Source organism: Eucyclogobius newberryi, unplaced genomic scaffold, assembly GCF_026437365.1.
Source record: "Eucyclogobius newberryi isolate DKJ021-1_F unplaced genomic scaffold, fEucNew1.0.hap1 SCAF_19, whole genome shotgun sequence".
Taxonomy (NCBI): domain Eukaryota; kingdom Metazoa; phylum Chordata; class Actinopteri; order Gobiiformes; family Gobiidae; genus Eucyclogobius; species Eucyclogobius newberryi.
The window spans coordinates 3,003,509-3,016,765 of NW_027315823.1; the positions used below are offsets into that span (position 1 = coordinate 3,003,509).

Genomic DNA, 13,257 nt, shown 5'->3' on the forward strand with positions numbered 1-13,257 from the left:
GCTAACTTGGCCCAAACATTTTTTACTGTAAAATTGGAAAAATTCAAGCATTTTGATGTTATATTGACCTGATATTAATGTTCCAAGTCTTATTGAAGGTGGAGGCGCCTTGAAACTATGTCAAATGCAACATCTCAAACTGTTCACTTCATGTTTAGGTTGTCTGGGGCCCTCTGCTCTGTGTACGTTTCTCAATGCGGCCCGTGGTGGAAAAAAGTTTGAACACGCCTGAAATACATGCTTCAATCCTATGTTGGTCATTTGTAAGTTTATCCAGTTCTGATTGTGGATGTCTTTCCCAGGCTCTCTGCCCAGTCAGGGCCGCCAGCTCCTGGGGGACACCATCCTGTTCCGGTCCGTGCAAATGGGCTCCAGTGCCGTGTACCAGTGCAATGCCTCCAACCCTCATGGTTACCTGATGGCCAACGCCTTTGTCAACGTGCTGGGTAAGGACACGCCCACACACACTTAAAGGCAGAATTATAAATAGTACAATTGTTGTTTTGGGGAAATGCAAAATAATGAATACTGCTTCAAATGACATAAAGAAGAGCTGATTCAGAATACATCAAAGGAAACATGCCTAGTGCTGGTTTTTAAGTTGGTTTTCCTTTTTGCTCTCAGGCTGTGCCCTGTGCTGCCCAGTGGTGAAGCACAGGGTCAAGTTAAGGCTCCTCCCTTCTCTTAGTTTATTTATAGAGCATCATTCTCGCACAAAGTTCTTCACATGACAGACATTTTTTTTATCAAAATCACAATACAAACAGATAAAAGCATGAAAGAACATTATAAAATGTACATTTAAAGAGAAGAGTGCAGTCGTACGCACAGCTAAACAAAACTATTTTCATCTTCGATTTGAACCTGTCTCACATCTTCAGGCTGTCCTGACTCTGGCACCAGCAGGAGGCCGGTCCATGTTTAGTCCTGACTCTGGCACCAGCAGGAGGCCGGTCCATGTTTAGTCCTGACTCTGGCACCAGCAGGAGGCCGGTCCATGTTTAGTCCTGACTCTGGCACCAGCAGGAGGCCGTTCCATGTTTAGTCCTGACTCTGGCACCAGCAGGAGGCCGGCCCATGTTTAGTCCTGACTCTGGCACCAGCAGGAGGCCGGCCCATGTTTAGTCCTGACTCTGGCACCAGCAGGAGGCCGGTCCATGTTTAGTCCTGACTCTGGCACCAGCAGGAGGCCGGTCCATGTTTAGTCCTGACTCTGGCACCAGCAGGAGGTCGGTCCAGGTTTAGTCCTGACTCTGGCACCAGCAGGAGGCCGGTCCATGTTTAGTCCTGACTCTGGCACCAGCAGGAGGCCGGTCCATGTTTAGTCCTGACTCTGGCACCAGCAGGAGGCCGGTCCATGTTTAGTCCTGACTCTGGCACCAGCAGGAGGCCGGTCCATGTTTAGTCCTGACTCTGGCACCAGCAGGAGGCTGGTCCATGTTCAGTCCTGACTCTGGCACCAGCAGGAGGCCGGTCCATGTTTAGTCCTGACTCTGGCACCAGCAGGAGGCCGGTCCATGTTTAGTCCTGACTCTGGCACCAGCAGGAGGCCGGTCCATGTTTAGTCCTGACTCTGGCACCAGCAGGAGGCCGGTCCATGTTTAGTCCTGACTCTGGCACCAGCAGGAGGCTGGTCCATGTTCAGTCCTGACTCTGGCACCAGCAGGAGGCTGGTCCATGTTTAGTCCTGACTCTGGCACCAGCAGGAGGCCGGTCCATGTTTAGTCCTGACTCTGGCACCAGCAGGAGGCTGGTCCATGTTCAGTCCTGACTCTGGCACCAGCAGGAGGCCGATCCCACTTATAAATGATGGAGGTTTCTGACGTTTGCGGTCGGTGCATTTCCACTGTGAGCGACAGAATCACATTGTATGATTTTTAAATAATTGATTTAGATTCTGTCGATGACAATGTCCAACCTCCATCATTTCTAAGTGGGAGAACTTACAAAATCTTAGGGTGTTCAGAATCTTACTTTCCTCACTCTTTATGGTGATAGTGTTTGAAACAATTACTAAACAAGATATGGAAATGAGAATATCTTCGCCAAAGTTCACCATGTGAGTTATTGCAGCCGTGGCCTCAGGTCACAGGTCACAGGTCACAGGAGAAGCTTGTTGTCCAAGTGAAACAGCGAGAAGAACATAATCTGTGTATGCGTCGTTCAATGGATTTAAAAAAAAATAATAATTACATTTTAAAAATTTGAATTCATAAGACAAATTAAAATGAAACGGTTTGATTTTTCTCTTTAAAAAAAAAAAAAAATTATCCAAAAATTGAAGCTCGCTTTTCACCTCGGGGGAAATGGAGAGTGTGTCCACGGGCTTTTCCCCAGTCGACCTGGACTAAACCAAGACTAAACCAGGTCCAGGACCAGGAGGCGCTGACTGCCCAACAGTCTCTGCCTTCAAACTGGTCCTGGTTTAAACCGGATTCAATGATCATTTAGGCCTAAGTCTTAAGTCTTAAGTCTTAAGTCTTGGTTTGAACCTTCCTTGTTTAGACTCAGAATGACCAGGAAATCTTGTAGTTTCCTTTGTTGAGGTGGAGTTTATCACTTGAGTGAGACTTGTGCTCTCTTCACAGACATGCCTCCACGGATGCTGGCGCCTAAAAACCAGCTGATCAAAGTCACTGAGAACAACCGCACCTTCCTGGATTGTCCGTTCTTCGGCTCCCCTCTACCTCAGCTCCGATGGTGTAGTATTGTTAAAACACTCCTACAACGTTCCTTTTCTTTGGATTTATACAAAACATTGGTTCTTGTTAAAGACAATAAGTTCGGAGATGTAATTACCTTGTTGACATGTCTCGGCCGCTCTCTGTGGGTCATCTTCAGAACTCGGCAAGGAGAAAGCTTTTTAGTAAAACTATTGTAAATTTGCTGAATGTTGTTGGATAAACATGAATCACAAGCTGTATAATACCTGTAAATGGAGTCTGCAGGCGCTGAATGTATATGTGCAGGTTCAAGAACGGCCAGGGCAGCGGTCTGGACGGGGGTCACTACCGCGTCCACAGAAACGGCACACTGGAGATAAAAAGAGCCCGCTCCGAGGACGAGGGCACCTACACCTGTGTGGCCAACAGCATCCTGGGCACGGCGGAGAATCAGGTCCGCCTTGAAATCAAAGGTCAGGACTCTTCATTGGTCATACTCCGTTTAGAGTCAGAATGTTATGTGGACCTTTCATGGAGCTAGCATGTCTGTGATGAGGTTTAGAATATTCAAATGGTTTGGAAACCTGACTGAATAATATAAATCACGTATACTTAGAGTGGTAAAGTTGGCACTGAGGCAGAACGACATATTTCTGACAATGATCTACAAATAAACTTGCCTTGCTCTTATTTGAGCTGAAATGAAGTCATTTTTAGGTAAACCCCAGCCTCCTTTTTCTTTTGATAATTGTCACGTTTTAAATTGGATACGAGGTTTTTTCCTTGCCACAAATCTTGAGATGGCTTTATTCCGTTCAGCAAACAGCCGGGTGGGGATGGAAAGAGTCTGGAACAGTTAGAGAAAGGGCAAAACATTATTTTTATAGTTTCAGTCCTGTGACTAAGTCTCTCTGTGTGTCTCTGTGTGTGTCTCTGTGTGTCTCTGTGTCTCTCTGTGTGTCTCTGTGTCTCTCTGTGTGTCTCTGTGTCTCTCTGTGTGTCTCTGTGTCTCTCTGTGTGTCTCTGTGTGTGTCTCTGTGTGTCTCTGTGTCTCTCTGTGTGTCTCTGTGTCTCTCTGTGTGTCTCTGTGTCTCTCTGTGTGTCTCTGTGTGTCTCTGTGTATCTCTGTGTGTCTCTGTGTGTCTCTGTGTGTCTCTGTGTCTCTCTGTGTGTCTCTGTGTGTCTCTGTGTGTGTCTCTGTGTCTCTCTGTGTGTCTCTCTGTGTCTCTCTGTGTGTCTCTGTGTCTCTCTGTGTGTCTGCGTGTGTCTCTGTGTGTCTCTCTGTGTGTCTCTGTGTGTCTCTGTGTGTCTCTGTGTGTCTCTGTGTCTCTCTGTGTGTCTCTGTGTGTCTCTGTGTGTGTCTCTGTGTGTCTCTCTGTGTCTCTCTGTGTGTCTCTGTGTCTCTCTGTGTGTCTCTGTGTGTCTCTGCGTGTCTCTCTGTGTGTCTCTGTGTGTCTCTCTGTGTGTCTCTGTGTGTGTCTCTGTGTGTCTCTGCGTGTCTCTCTGCGTGTCTCTCTGTGTCTCTGTGTGTGTCTCTGTGTGTCTCTGTGTGTCTCTCTGTGTGTCTCTGTGTGTCTCTCTGTGTGTCTCTGTGTGTCTCTGTGTGTGTCTCTGTGTCTCTGCGTGTCTCTCTGTGTCTCTGTGTGTGTCTCTGCGTGTCTCTCTGTGTGTCTCTGTGTGTCTCTGTGTGTCTCTCTGTGTGTCTCTGTGTGTGTCTCTGTGTGTCTCTGCGTGTCTCTCTGTGTCTCTGTGTGTGTCTCTGTGTGTCTCTGCGTGTCTCTCTGTGTGTCTCTGTGTGTCTCTGTGTGTCTCTCTGTGTGTCTCTGTGTGTGTCTCTGTGTGTCTCTGCGTGTCTCTGTGTGTGTCTCTGTGTGTCTCTGTGTGTCTCTCTGTGTGTCTCTGTGTGTGTCTCTGTGTGTCTCTGCGTGTCTCTCTGTGTCTCTGTGTGTCTCTGTGTGTCTCTGTGTGTCTCTCTGTGTGTCTCTGTGTGTCTCTCTGTGTGTCTCTGTGTGTCTCTCTGTGTGTCTCTCTGTGTCTCTGTGTCTATGTGTGTGTCCGTATGCTGATGCGTGTCCACTTTCAGAACCTACTCGTATCGTGCGGGCCCCTGAGCACCAATCTGCGGTCAGGGGCTCCACAGTGCGCTTCGACTGTAAGGTGAAGTCTGACCCCAGCCTGGACCTGGCTGTGAGCTGGGCCAAAGACGATGCTCCGCTGCACCTGGGCTGGAGGTACGAGGCCCACGCTCCACACGACTGTCACACGCTCCACACGACTGTCACACGCTCCACACGACTGTCACACGCTCCACACGACTGTCACACACTTCACACGACTGTCACACACTTCACACGACTGTCACACACTTCACACGACTGTCACACACTTCACACGACTGTCACACACTTCACACGACTGTCACACGCTCCACACGACTGTCACACGCTCCACACGACTGTCACACGCTCCACACGACTGTCACACACTTCACACGACTGTCACACACTTCACACGACTGTCACACGCTCCACACGACTGTCACACGCTCCACACGACTGTCACACGCTCCACACGACTGTCACACACTTCACACGACTGTCACACGCTCCACACGACTGTCACACACTCCACACGACTGTCACACACTCCACACGACTGTCACACACTTCACACGACTGTCACACGCTCCACACGACTGTCACACACTCCACACGACTGTCACGCGCTCCATTTACAAACACCTAAAGACGTTCAAATGGTTTAAATTGAGATTATTACTTTGGAATATAAGTAGCTTTACTTTTCGACCTGTTTGGGACGATCACTGTCGATCTCTGTAAAAACTTTGGCCATTCAAGCCACCTTTTTGTAGCATGTGTCGCAAATGCTGGAATTCTGCTGAAAAACTTGAAATATCTTCTATTATTGTTTAATCTATTTATCAGCTTCATCCACTGGAACTAGATTTAGCTGGCCAGGCAAGGTTTTTCTTTTTTTAAATAATGCAATTTAATTAATTAATCTTATTATTAATAATAGGGCGGTCTCAAAACACATGATCGTGATGTGCTGTTTGTTTGGCAGCCAAAGTATGTCCCTGTGAATAATGAGCACTTTGATAATGTTTGTCACTGTTACTTTTATTTCCTGGTTGTTATAACTAATTTGTAAGTACCGGTATCCCAGCTTTAAAATAGAATAAGTCACGAATGTCTTCAATTAAATCCAATATTCTAGGCTGATAAAGTACATAAATGTTAGTCCTGTGTAGACTTTCTTTTTTGGAGTTGTACTTTTGCTCTTGGTCACTCAGAACAAGCAGTGGAGACATCTAAGAGTCCTCTCCATTTACAGATTCACGAAGGCCGAGGACTCCCTGACCATCTCTAACGTTGACGAGAGCGATGAGGGGACGTACACCTGCACGGCTCAGACCAGCATCGACCAGGACGCTGCCTCAGGACGGCTCACTGTCCTGGGTACTGCACTTCACCTGCTTATTCCATTCAAGTATTATAAGTATTATATATCTGGAAGGGGAACCAAATATGGTGCTGTATTGGTCTCAATGGCGTGTGAGGCCTGTATAACTTCCTCTATACGGACTAGCTCCGCCCACTTTGTGACTGATCAGAAACCAGACCAGTTCTGACCAGTCCGAGTCATGGTGGTTAGAGCAGAGGAAGCACAGGCTCAGAGCGAGGCTGAATCCTACAACGCTGAGTTAGGCACTTGTTAGGCAAAATCCAACCTCTGTGGAACCTGAGGGCCCCCAGCCTCAGCCAGGCCAACAAGGGCCGCTTCATGTCTCAAATAGCCACTGGGGCCCATCCTCTGGGCTTTCTTGGCTTGGGAGCAATGTTGGGTGTAACTATACTATTTCCTTTTTGAAGTACTTCACTTGTAATTAAACTACAGTTACTAACAAAGTACTCAGTTAATTACTTGTGTCACAATAGTGTCTTCTGTGAGGACACTAGAGCCCAGCGCTCTTATCCTTTTCCCTTACGACATTTGAGACAATTTAAACAACTTATTTGTTGTTTTCATCAGTTTAAATGTCATTAATAAAATGTAAACACACATTTTTGATCGATTCATACAAATAAAGCAATAGCAAAGTAATGTCATTAATGTACTTTCTTTAGACAGTAGCTAAGCAACTAAAAGTATCTAATATATGTAAGTAGGTAATTACGACAAACCAAACTGGACAAAGGGGGAGTGTCTTATCCAAGTCTTCTTACTGTATCATTATTATTATTACACTAGAAATACGGCTTTATAACGCAGTGACTAACCACTGAACTAACCTCGGGGTTTCTTTTGTATGATGTCATAACTAAAGGTTGATATATTTCAGAACAATGCATTTTCTTAACTTTCAAGAAACAAAAGACAAAAGCATTTTACCACAAATACAAAATACGCAATGAATGACTTGAATCTTTATATATATATTATCAATGTAAACTTAAAAGTACACCATGTTTGTGTAGCATCTCGCTCTTTAGGGCCAAATTACTGGTCACATCTGTGGAGAGGTGCTTCCACTCGCTGTAAGAATCCATGTTTTTTCCAGCTTATTAAAACCCTAAATAGAATAATTGCAAGATAGAAAAGTTACATTCCACACCAGAGCCTTGCAGGTATCTCCATGGAGAGCAGAACAGTTGCATGGTGCACCTTTAAACTGAAAACTATGACGGTTTTCAGTTTAAAGGTGCACTATGTAACTTTTGATGTTAGAACTTATCAAACAATTTATAGCAATTGAAAGAGCTAAAATGAAGAGATTGAAAGTAAAATTGAAAGTTAACCTGACAGATGTAGAGGATTGTTTTCTACAGTTTAGTGACCTCTCATAGGCTTTTGTGTGATGCTAACCCTGACTGACCACTGAACTGCCCTCCACAGAGCACGCCTCCCTGCTCCCCTCCGTGTCTAGTAACCTGCCTCAAGGTAACCACTTTATTCACACTAACACTTTCTTTTGTTTCACATCTTATCACTCAATATTGTTCATTCATACTGTGTACCATTAGCTTTAAGGTATGTCAAGATGTATGCTTTAACCTTCATTCAACTTTGTCTGAAAACTAAATTGATTTGCGGTGTTATGTTGTAAACTCTTTTCTGAGAGTTGAGAGGTTTCATTTTCACAGTTTCAGCCGATTGGACTTGCCAGGGGTCCACGGGTCCACGGGTGCTAGTGGCAGATAGGGCGCGTTCTGGTTATAACTCCTCCCTTAGGGGCAGGGCCAATTTAACCCCAGCTATCTTCCGAGTCCAGTCCCTCAAGATTTAAAATGACTTCCAGGATGCCGTCTAAACGTCCTGATTTCAAAAACATTGCCCTAATTCCTTTGAAATGTCTAACTTAAGTGATACAGTGAGTTTTATTGTTTATTGTTTAACGGTGTGGCCCAACAGCTCTTCAATGGGATCCATTTAGGGTTAAGTTATATACAAATAATTACATTTCAGTCACATTCAAAAAATCAGACATAGATGCATAGATATACAGTTTAAGTAATAAAAGTTGTGAAGAGAAACACGTTCAGTACATGCAGTTATCCACTAGATAGCGCTGTGCTTTCGACACACTACACTTATAAACAACTCAGAGATAATTCTTTCCTGGGGCATTTCAGGCTTACTTTAAAGTCATATTAAACAGTAATAATATTTTTTTTCTGATTCTTGTGTAGATATAAATGTTTAAGGCCTAAAGTGTCATTTTCATGCTACCTGCAGAGAAACCAATCACTGCCCTGATCCCATCCCTCTGTGAGAAAACCGATTTGTTCAGTATTTGTGAGCTCAGAAGACCCAAAGAAATGACCTTGTGCGTCGTCTTCAGCAGCACGCAGAGCGAATGCAGTTTCAATGAACACGTAGCTCGATGTGGTGTAAAAGAGAGGCCCATCCGCGCTGCCACACGTGCCTGGCTCCATGTGCAGCCGGCCGCAGTGTCGTGAGTTTGAATCCTGACTGGCCTACGGGCCAAAACATCCTTAAAAAAGACGTGGCTCCAATATTAAAGCAAAACGAATTTGTGAAAACTCGTGGCTGTGTAAACAACAGCCCTTAAAGCGACGTTTGAGGACCAACGACTGTTTATTGGTTCTTGAATCGGAGCATGTGCTGCACTCGCCCTCACTCATCCAGAGTGAGCGCTCACCAAATGCTGTGAGCGCGCATGGCTTAGACACATGTGCATCTGTTTAGAGCCGCTGCTCCCGGCACTGCAGCTTCAAAACTCTCTTCCCATAAGATTTTAACTATTTAACCAGTCACCACCAGTAAGTAATCTACACTTTGTTACAACACATACACTGTGTTCCAAATGATTATGCAGGATCTAAACCGTGATGTTCTCTGGACTCCAGAGGCACCAGCAGCTTCAAATACCTGTTTGCTGCTTTGTAATGGCATTTTAGTAGCAGGTGAAATATCTAAGATTTTCATACCTTGTCTAAGGCATTCAACTACTTCACACTCTTCAGCACTAAAGAGATCCTTTTTTTTCCCATATATGAAGATAAGTTTGTTATCTTATGTCAAGGACCACACCCCTCTTACGCCTCTTCTTGCGGCTACACTATTTAAGCATCCAGGTTACACACATCAGGTTTCGTGACTTTGTGCACTGCACAAAGTCACGGAAGGAATCCCTCCAGGGCGGGGCTCCCATCAGCAGACCGGCGTCCCACCACGGATCACCTCTGCTAGTCCTGGACTCAGATTGTCCCGCGCTCCCCGGATCCTTTCTGTGGCCTTGCTTGTTAAGCGCCCTCTGCGCAGGCTCTTCTGTCCTCTCTACATTGACCATCTGCGTGGACAGCAGCAGGTCTCCAGACCGCGCTAAGACGAAAGGCATTCGTTTCCATTGTCGCGCCGTCAACAAAATCAGGTTGTTCAAACTTCTCTCCTCCAGAATAGCAAGTTTTCCTTCACTGTTATCTTGTTCCTCCCACACCGGGGAGGTCCATCACTTCTCCCCCAAAGCACGTCTCCAGAGCACCAGGAGCCAGACTTGATCAGCCTCCTTTCTCTCCCCCCCCCCCTCCTCTCCTTTCTCTCCCCCCTCCTCTCCTTTCTCTTCCCCCTCCTCTCCTTTCTCTCCCCCCTCCTCTCCTTTTTCTTCTCCCTCCTCTCCTTTCTCTACCCCCTCCTCTCCTTTCTCTCCCCCTCCTCTCCTTTCTCTCTCCCTCCTCTCCTTTCTCTTCCCCCCCTCCTCTCCTTTCTCTCCCCCTCCTCTCCTTTCTCTCCCCCCCTCCTCTCCTTTCTCTCCCCCCTCCTCTCCTTTCTCTTCTTCCTCCTCTCCTTTCTCTTCCCCCTCCTCTCCTTTTTCTTCCCCCTCCTCTCCTTTCTCTCCCCCTCCTCTCCTTTCTCTCCCCCCTCCTCTCCTTTCTCTACCCCCTCCTCTCCTTTCTCTCCCCCTCCTCTCCTTTCTCTCCCCCTCCTCTCCTTTCTCTCCCCCCCTCCTCTCCTTTCTCTCCCCCCTCCTCTCCTTTCTCTTCACAAGATCACAGTAGTATTTCAACCAGGATCTACTTGTTCACTCGCTCCTCTCTACCGGCCAAGGCCAGATCGCATCAGGATCTGGTTCATCCCTTACTTAAAGTAGATCCTCGCCTGGTCCCCACTTTCCTACCGGGACTTTTTTCCCCCATTGGCGGTGCCACATTTGCCTCCAGTCAAGGAGTCGTTGACTGCCTCTATATATCATGGAACACCGGTTCTCCATGGCCTTCAAGGTCTACACCCACCTTAACCTCTGCGACCTCCAGCCAATTGGCACTGCCTCTGTTCAGCAGAAGCCCCAAAACGGCATCCATTTCTGCACATTTGTGTTCTTCATGTTTCTCATTTGCCAATAATACCATACCATACATATGAGTTTCAATGAAAAAAAAAAAGATACTTATTTGCATAATCATTTGGAACATAATGTACATGGACATTTTCAAGGTTTGTAATAAACAGTAATGCAAAGTTGAGAGTTGAGTAAAAGTTTTGCCTCAGATGCATCGGTGGTAAATCCAGTTTGAGATTTCAAGGAACGCCATCATCGCATAATTATACGAATCCCTGAGGAAAAGCCTTTATCTCGCACTCTTGCGATCTTAAGCCAATATCTGTCCTCACGGACGGCCAAACGGAGCTGGAATAATGAAGAGGACGCCCACAAACCCTGCACCACTGACCCATGCTTAATCCGGACTCCCAAAACATTCTTCCACTCGTGCGCGCTGGAGCAAGCAGAAAGAGAAAGGCAGCATCAATGTAACACGTAGAAGATTTGAATTACTAATCCTTGACATTGTCCAAGTGAATGCTGCAGCTGGGATTGGCCCTTCAAAATCCTCCATACTAGCTTTAAATTGGACAAATCTATGTTCCCAACCCACCATGTCCATTCGCCACAGCTGATATCATTAGTAGACAATATTTCAGCATTAATTTAAATCTCCTCTTGTCCTCCACTTGAGATCATCTTTCTGGAATCACATTCCATGAATACATTGTATTTGAATGCTTTTTTAATGCTTGATTTTACTTTTTGAAAAGGGGTATTTTTTGACAAACTCAATCCCTACCAACAAGAACCAGTTTTCTTTTCAAATTAAATTTTATGGAGTTCAATGGAGTTCATTCTAAAGAGTACATTGGCCCAGGCCCTCCATCTGGGACATCTAAAGAATGTGAACCCAACCTATTGAGCTGAATTGGGTTGTCTTGCAGAGCGGCCAGACCCCCCCACAGACCTGGAGCTGTCTGACCCCGCAGCCCGGAGTGTACGCCTCACCTGGATCCCCGGACAGGACAATCAGAGCCCCATCGCAGGTCTGTACCCCACTGTCTCCTGGTGAACACATCACTCCCTGCAGGCACCGCACAAACACTGGAACATGTTGTCTAAGACAAGTTGATTCATGTTTCTGTTCTCTTTTGGTTTTATAATTATTTAGAACTACCTCATCCACGGTAAAGTTTCATTTGAATCCTGATAGTCTGAGTTTAGATCTGATGGCCAGCTATCCTAGGCGCTACATTATGTGTAAAAAAACAGCTGTTTGGTTGAAAAAGGTTTGATACAAAAGTTGAAAGTGTTTAAGTGTGTAAGGGAAATACAAGTGTTTTTCTAAGGGGTTGAGCAGGTGCAGTTGGTCTGGCGCTGAGCCCAAGCATGAACCAGTTTCTCCCACAGAGTGGACTGCCTGGGATACGACAAGGTGTGAGAGCGAGTTACACTGCAGTAGCAAACACGAATAGTAATATTCCATGTAAGGAAGGTGTTATGTGACAAAATGCTGCTGATTTAACTGACCTGGAGACAGAGGTCACAAGATGTGAGCGAAAGCCAAGGGTTTAAACGCCTCCCCTTCCCAGCTACCAACAAAATAAAAGATGGCCATTGGCCCTCAGCACACAAGGCACACCCACAAACAGAAAGAAAACACCCATTTCCACCCACCTTAGCAAGTGCATGTTCCATGTCTGCAGAGTTCCTGGTTCAGTTTGAGGAGGATCGTTATGAGCCGGGTGTGTGGAGGAACCTGTCCTCTTATCCTGGAGACCACAACTCAGTCATTCTGCAGCTCACACCCTTCATCAACTACCACTTCAGAGTCATCGCCATCAACGCAGTGGGCCACAGCGAGCCGAGCCGGCCCTCACTACGCTACAAGACCACTGGAACAGGTAGGCTTAAGGAGGCAGGGGGCTTAAAAGTAGAGCCCATCTACGTTATGGAGTTCAAAGATATTTAAAGGGGAAATATGATGCAAGATCAACTATAATGAACATTTAAACAGTGGTTCTTCATCATTATCTTACTGAAAGTTGTATTTTGATTGATTTATGCATGTTCAGGATCTGTTACCTACTGCCTATTTTTAATCTCTCTGGTCGAAAACAACAAACACGCAAGAAACATAAGAACATAAAACAGCTGAAAGGCTGAAATAGAAAGCAAATGGGTTCATGTTGGAAATAAGCATAGAACCCAAAACCTGATCAGAAAAAAAAAGGGAGGAGGGATTCACCACACCCCGCTGCATTCAGAGTTTATGTACAAAAGCAGAAAGCCGACATGGAGCATAACATCTGATGTTAAAAACAAATTAGTTGTGGATCTGAGTGACTGTTAAGTCTAAAAGCCATGATCCCCACTTGCACTTCATCCAGCGATATGAAGGAAAAGCAGGTTATGTGACTTGTTATTTGCAAAATCCATCCCCTAGACCCCCGGTTTTTGGCCCCCCCTCACACTTTTTTGAGACAAACAAACGCTGATGCAAGAACAGAAAAAATAGATAAAATCTACTTATGAACTCTAGGACCTAGAACATGAGGACCTAAGTTCTAGGCCCTTAACCATAACTTCTTGGACCTGGAACATAAGTAGATAATATTTTCATCTACGGGATTTGTGCGGATATTTAGTTTACTACATTCATGTGTTTCTGGACAAATGAACGGCTGCTCCTGACCCCCCCATTCATTGAAGGTGTCATAACATGCTTTTTTTCACGTTTCGTAGTCTATCCTAAATGTATAATTGATAATAATAAGGGTTGTGCAA

At 45.6% G+C, this 13,257-nt stretch overlaps 1 protein-coding gene across 1 annotated transcript in view; it reads left to right on the forward strand.

Moving 5' to 3' along the window:
- Window positions 1-13,257, forward strand: part of nfasca (neurofascin homolog (chicken) a) — a 105,644-nt gene that overhangs the window by 62,333 nt on the left and 30,054 nt on the right. Inside the window, exons 12-19 of the mRNA XM_072451435.1 lie at window positions 303-446; window positions 2,589-2,700; window positions 2,970-3,136; window positions 4,747-4,894; window positions 6,018-6,142; window positions 7,581-7,625; window positions 11,415-11,516; window positions 12,177-12,374. Of these exons, the coding sequence (XP_072307536.1) occupies window positions 303-446; window positions 2,589-2,700; window positions 2,970-3,136; window positions 4,747-4,894; window positions 6,018-6,142; window positions 7,581-7,625; window positions 11,415-11,516; window positions 12,177-12,374 (1,041 nt within the window). The remainder of the gene's footprint in view (window positions 1-302; window positions 447-2,588; window positions 2,701-2,969; window positions 3,137-4,746; window positions 4,895-6,017; window positions 6,143-7,580; window positions 7,626-11,414; window positions 11,517-12,176; window positions 12,375-13,257) is intronic.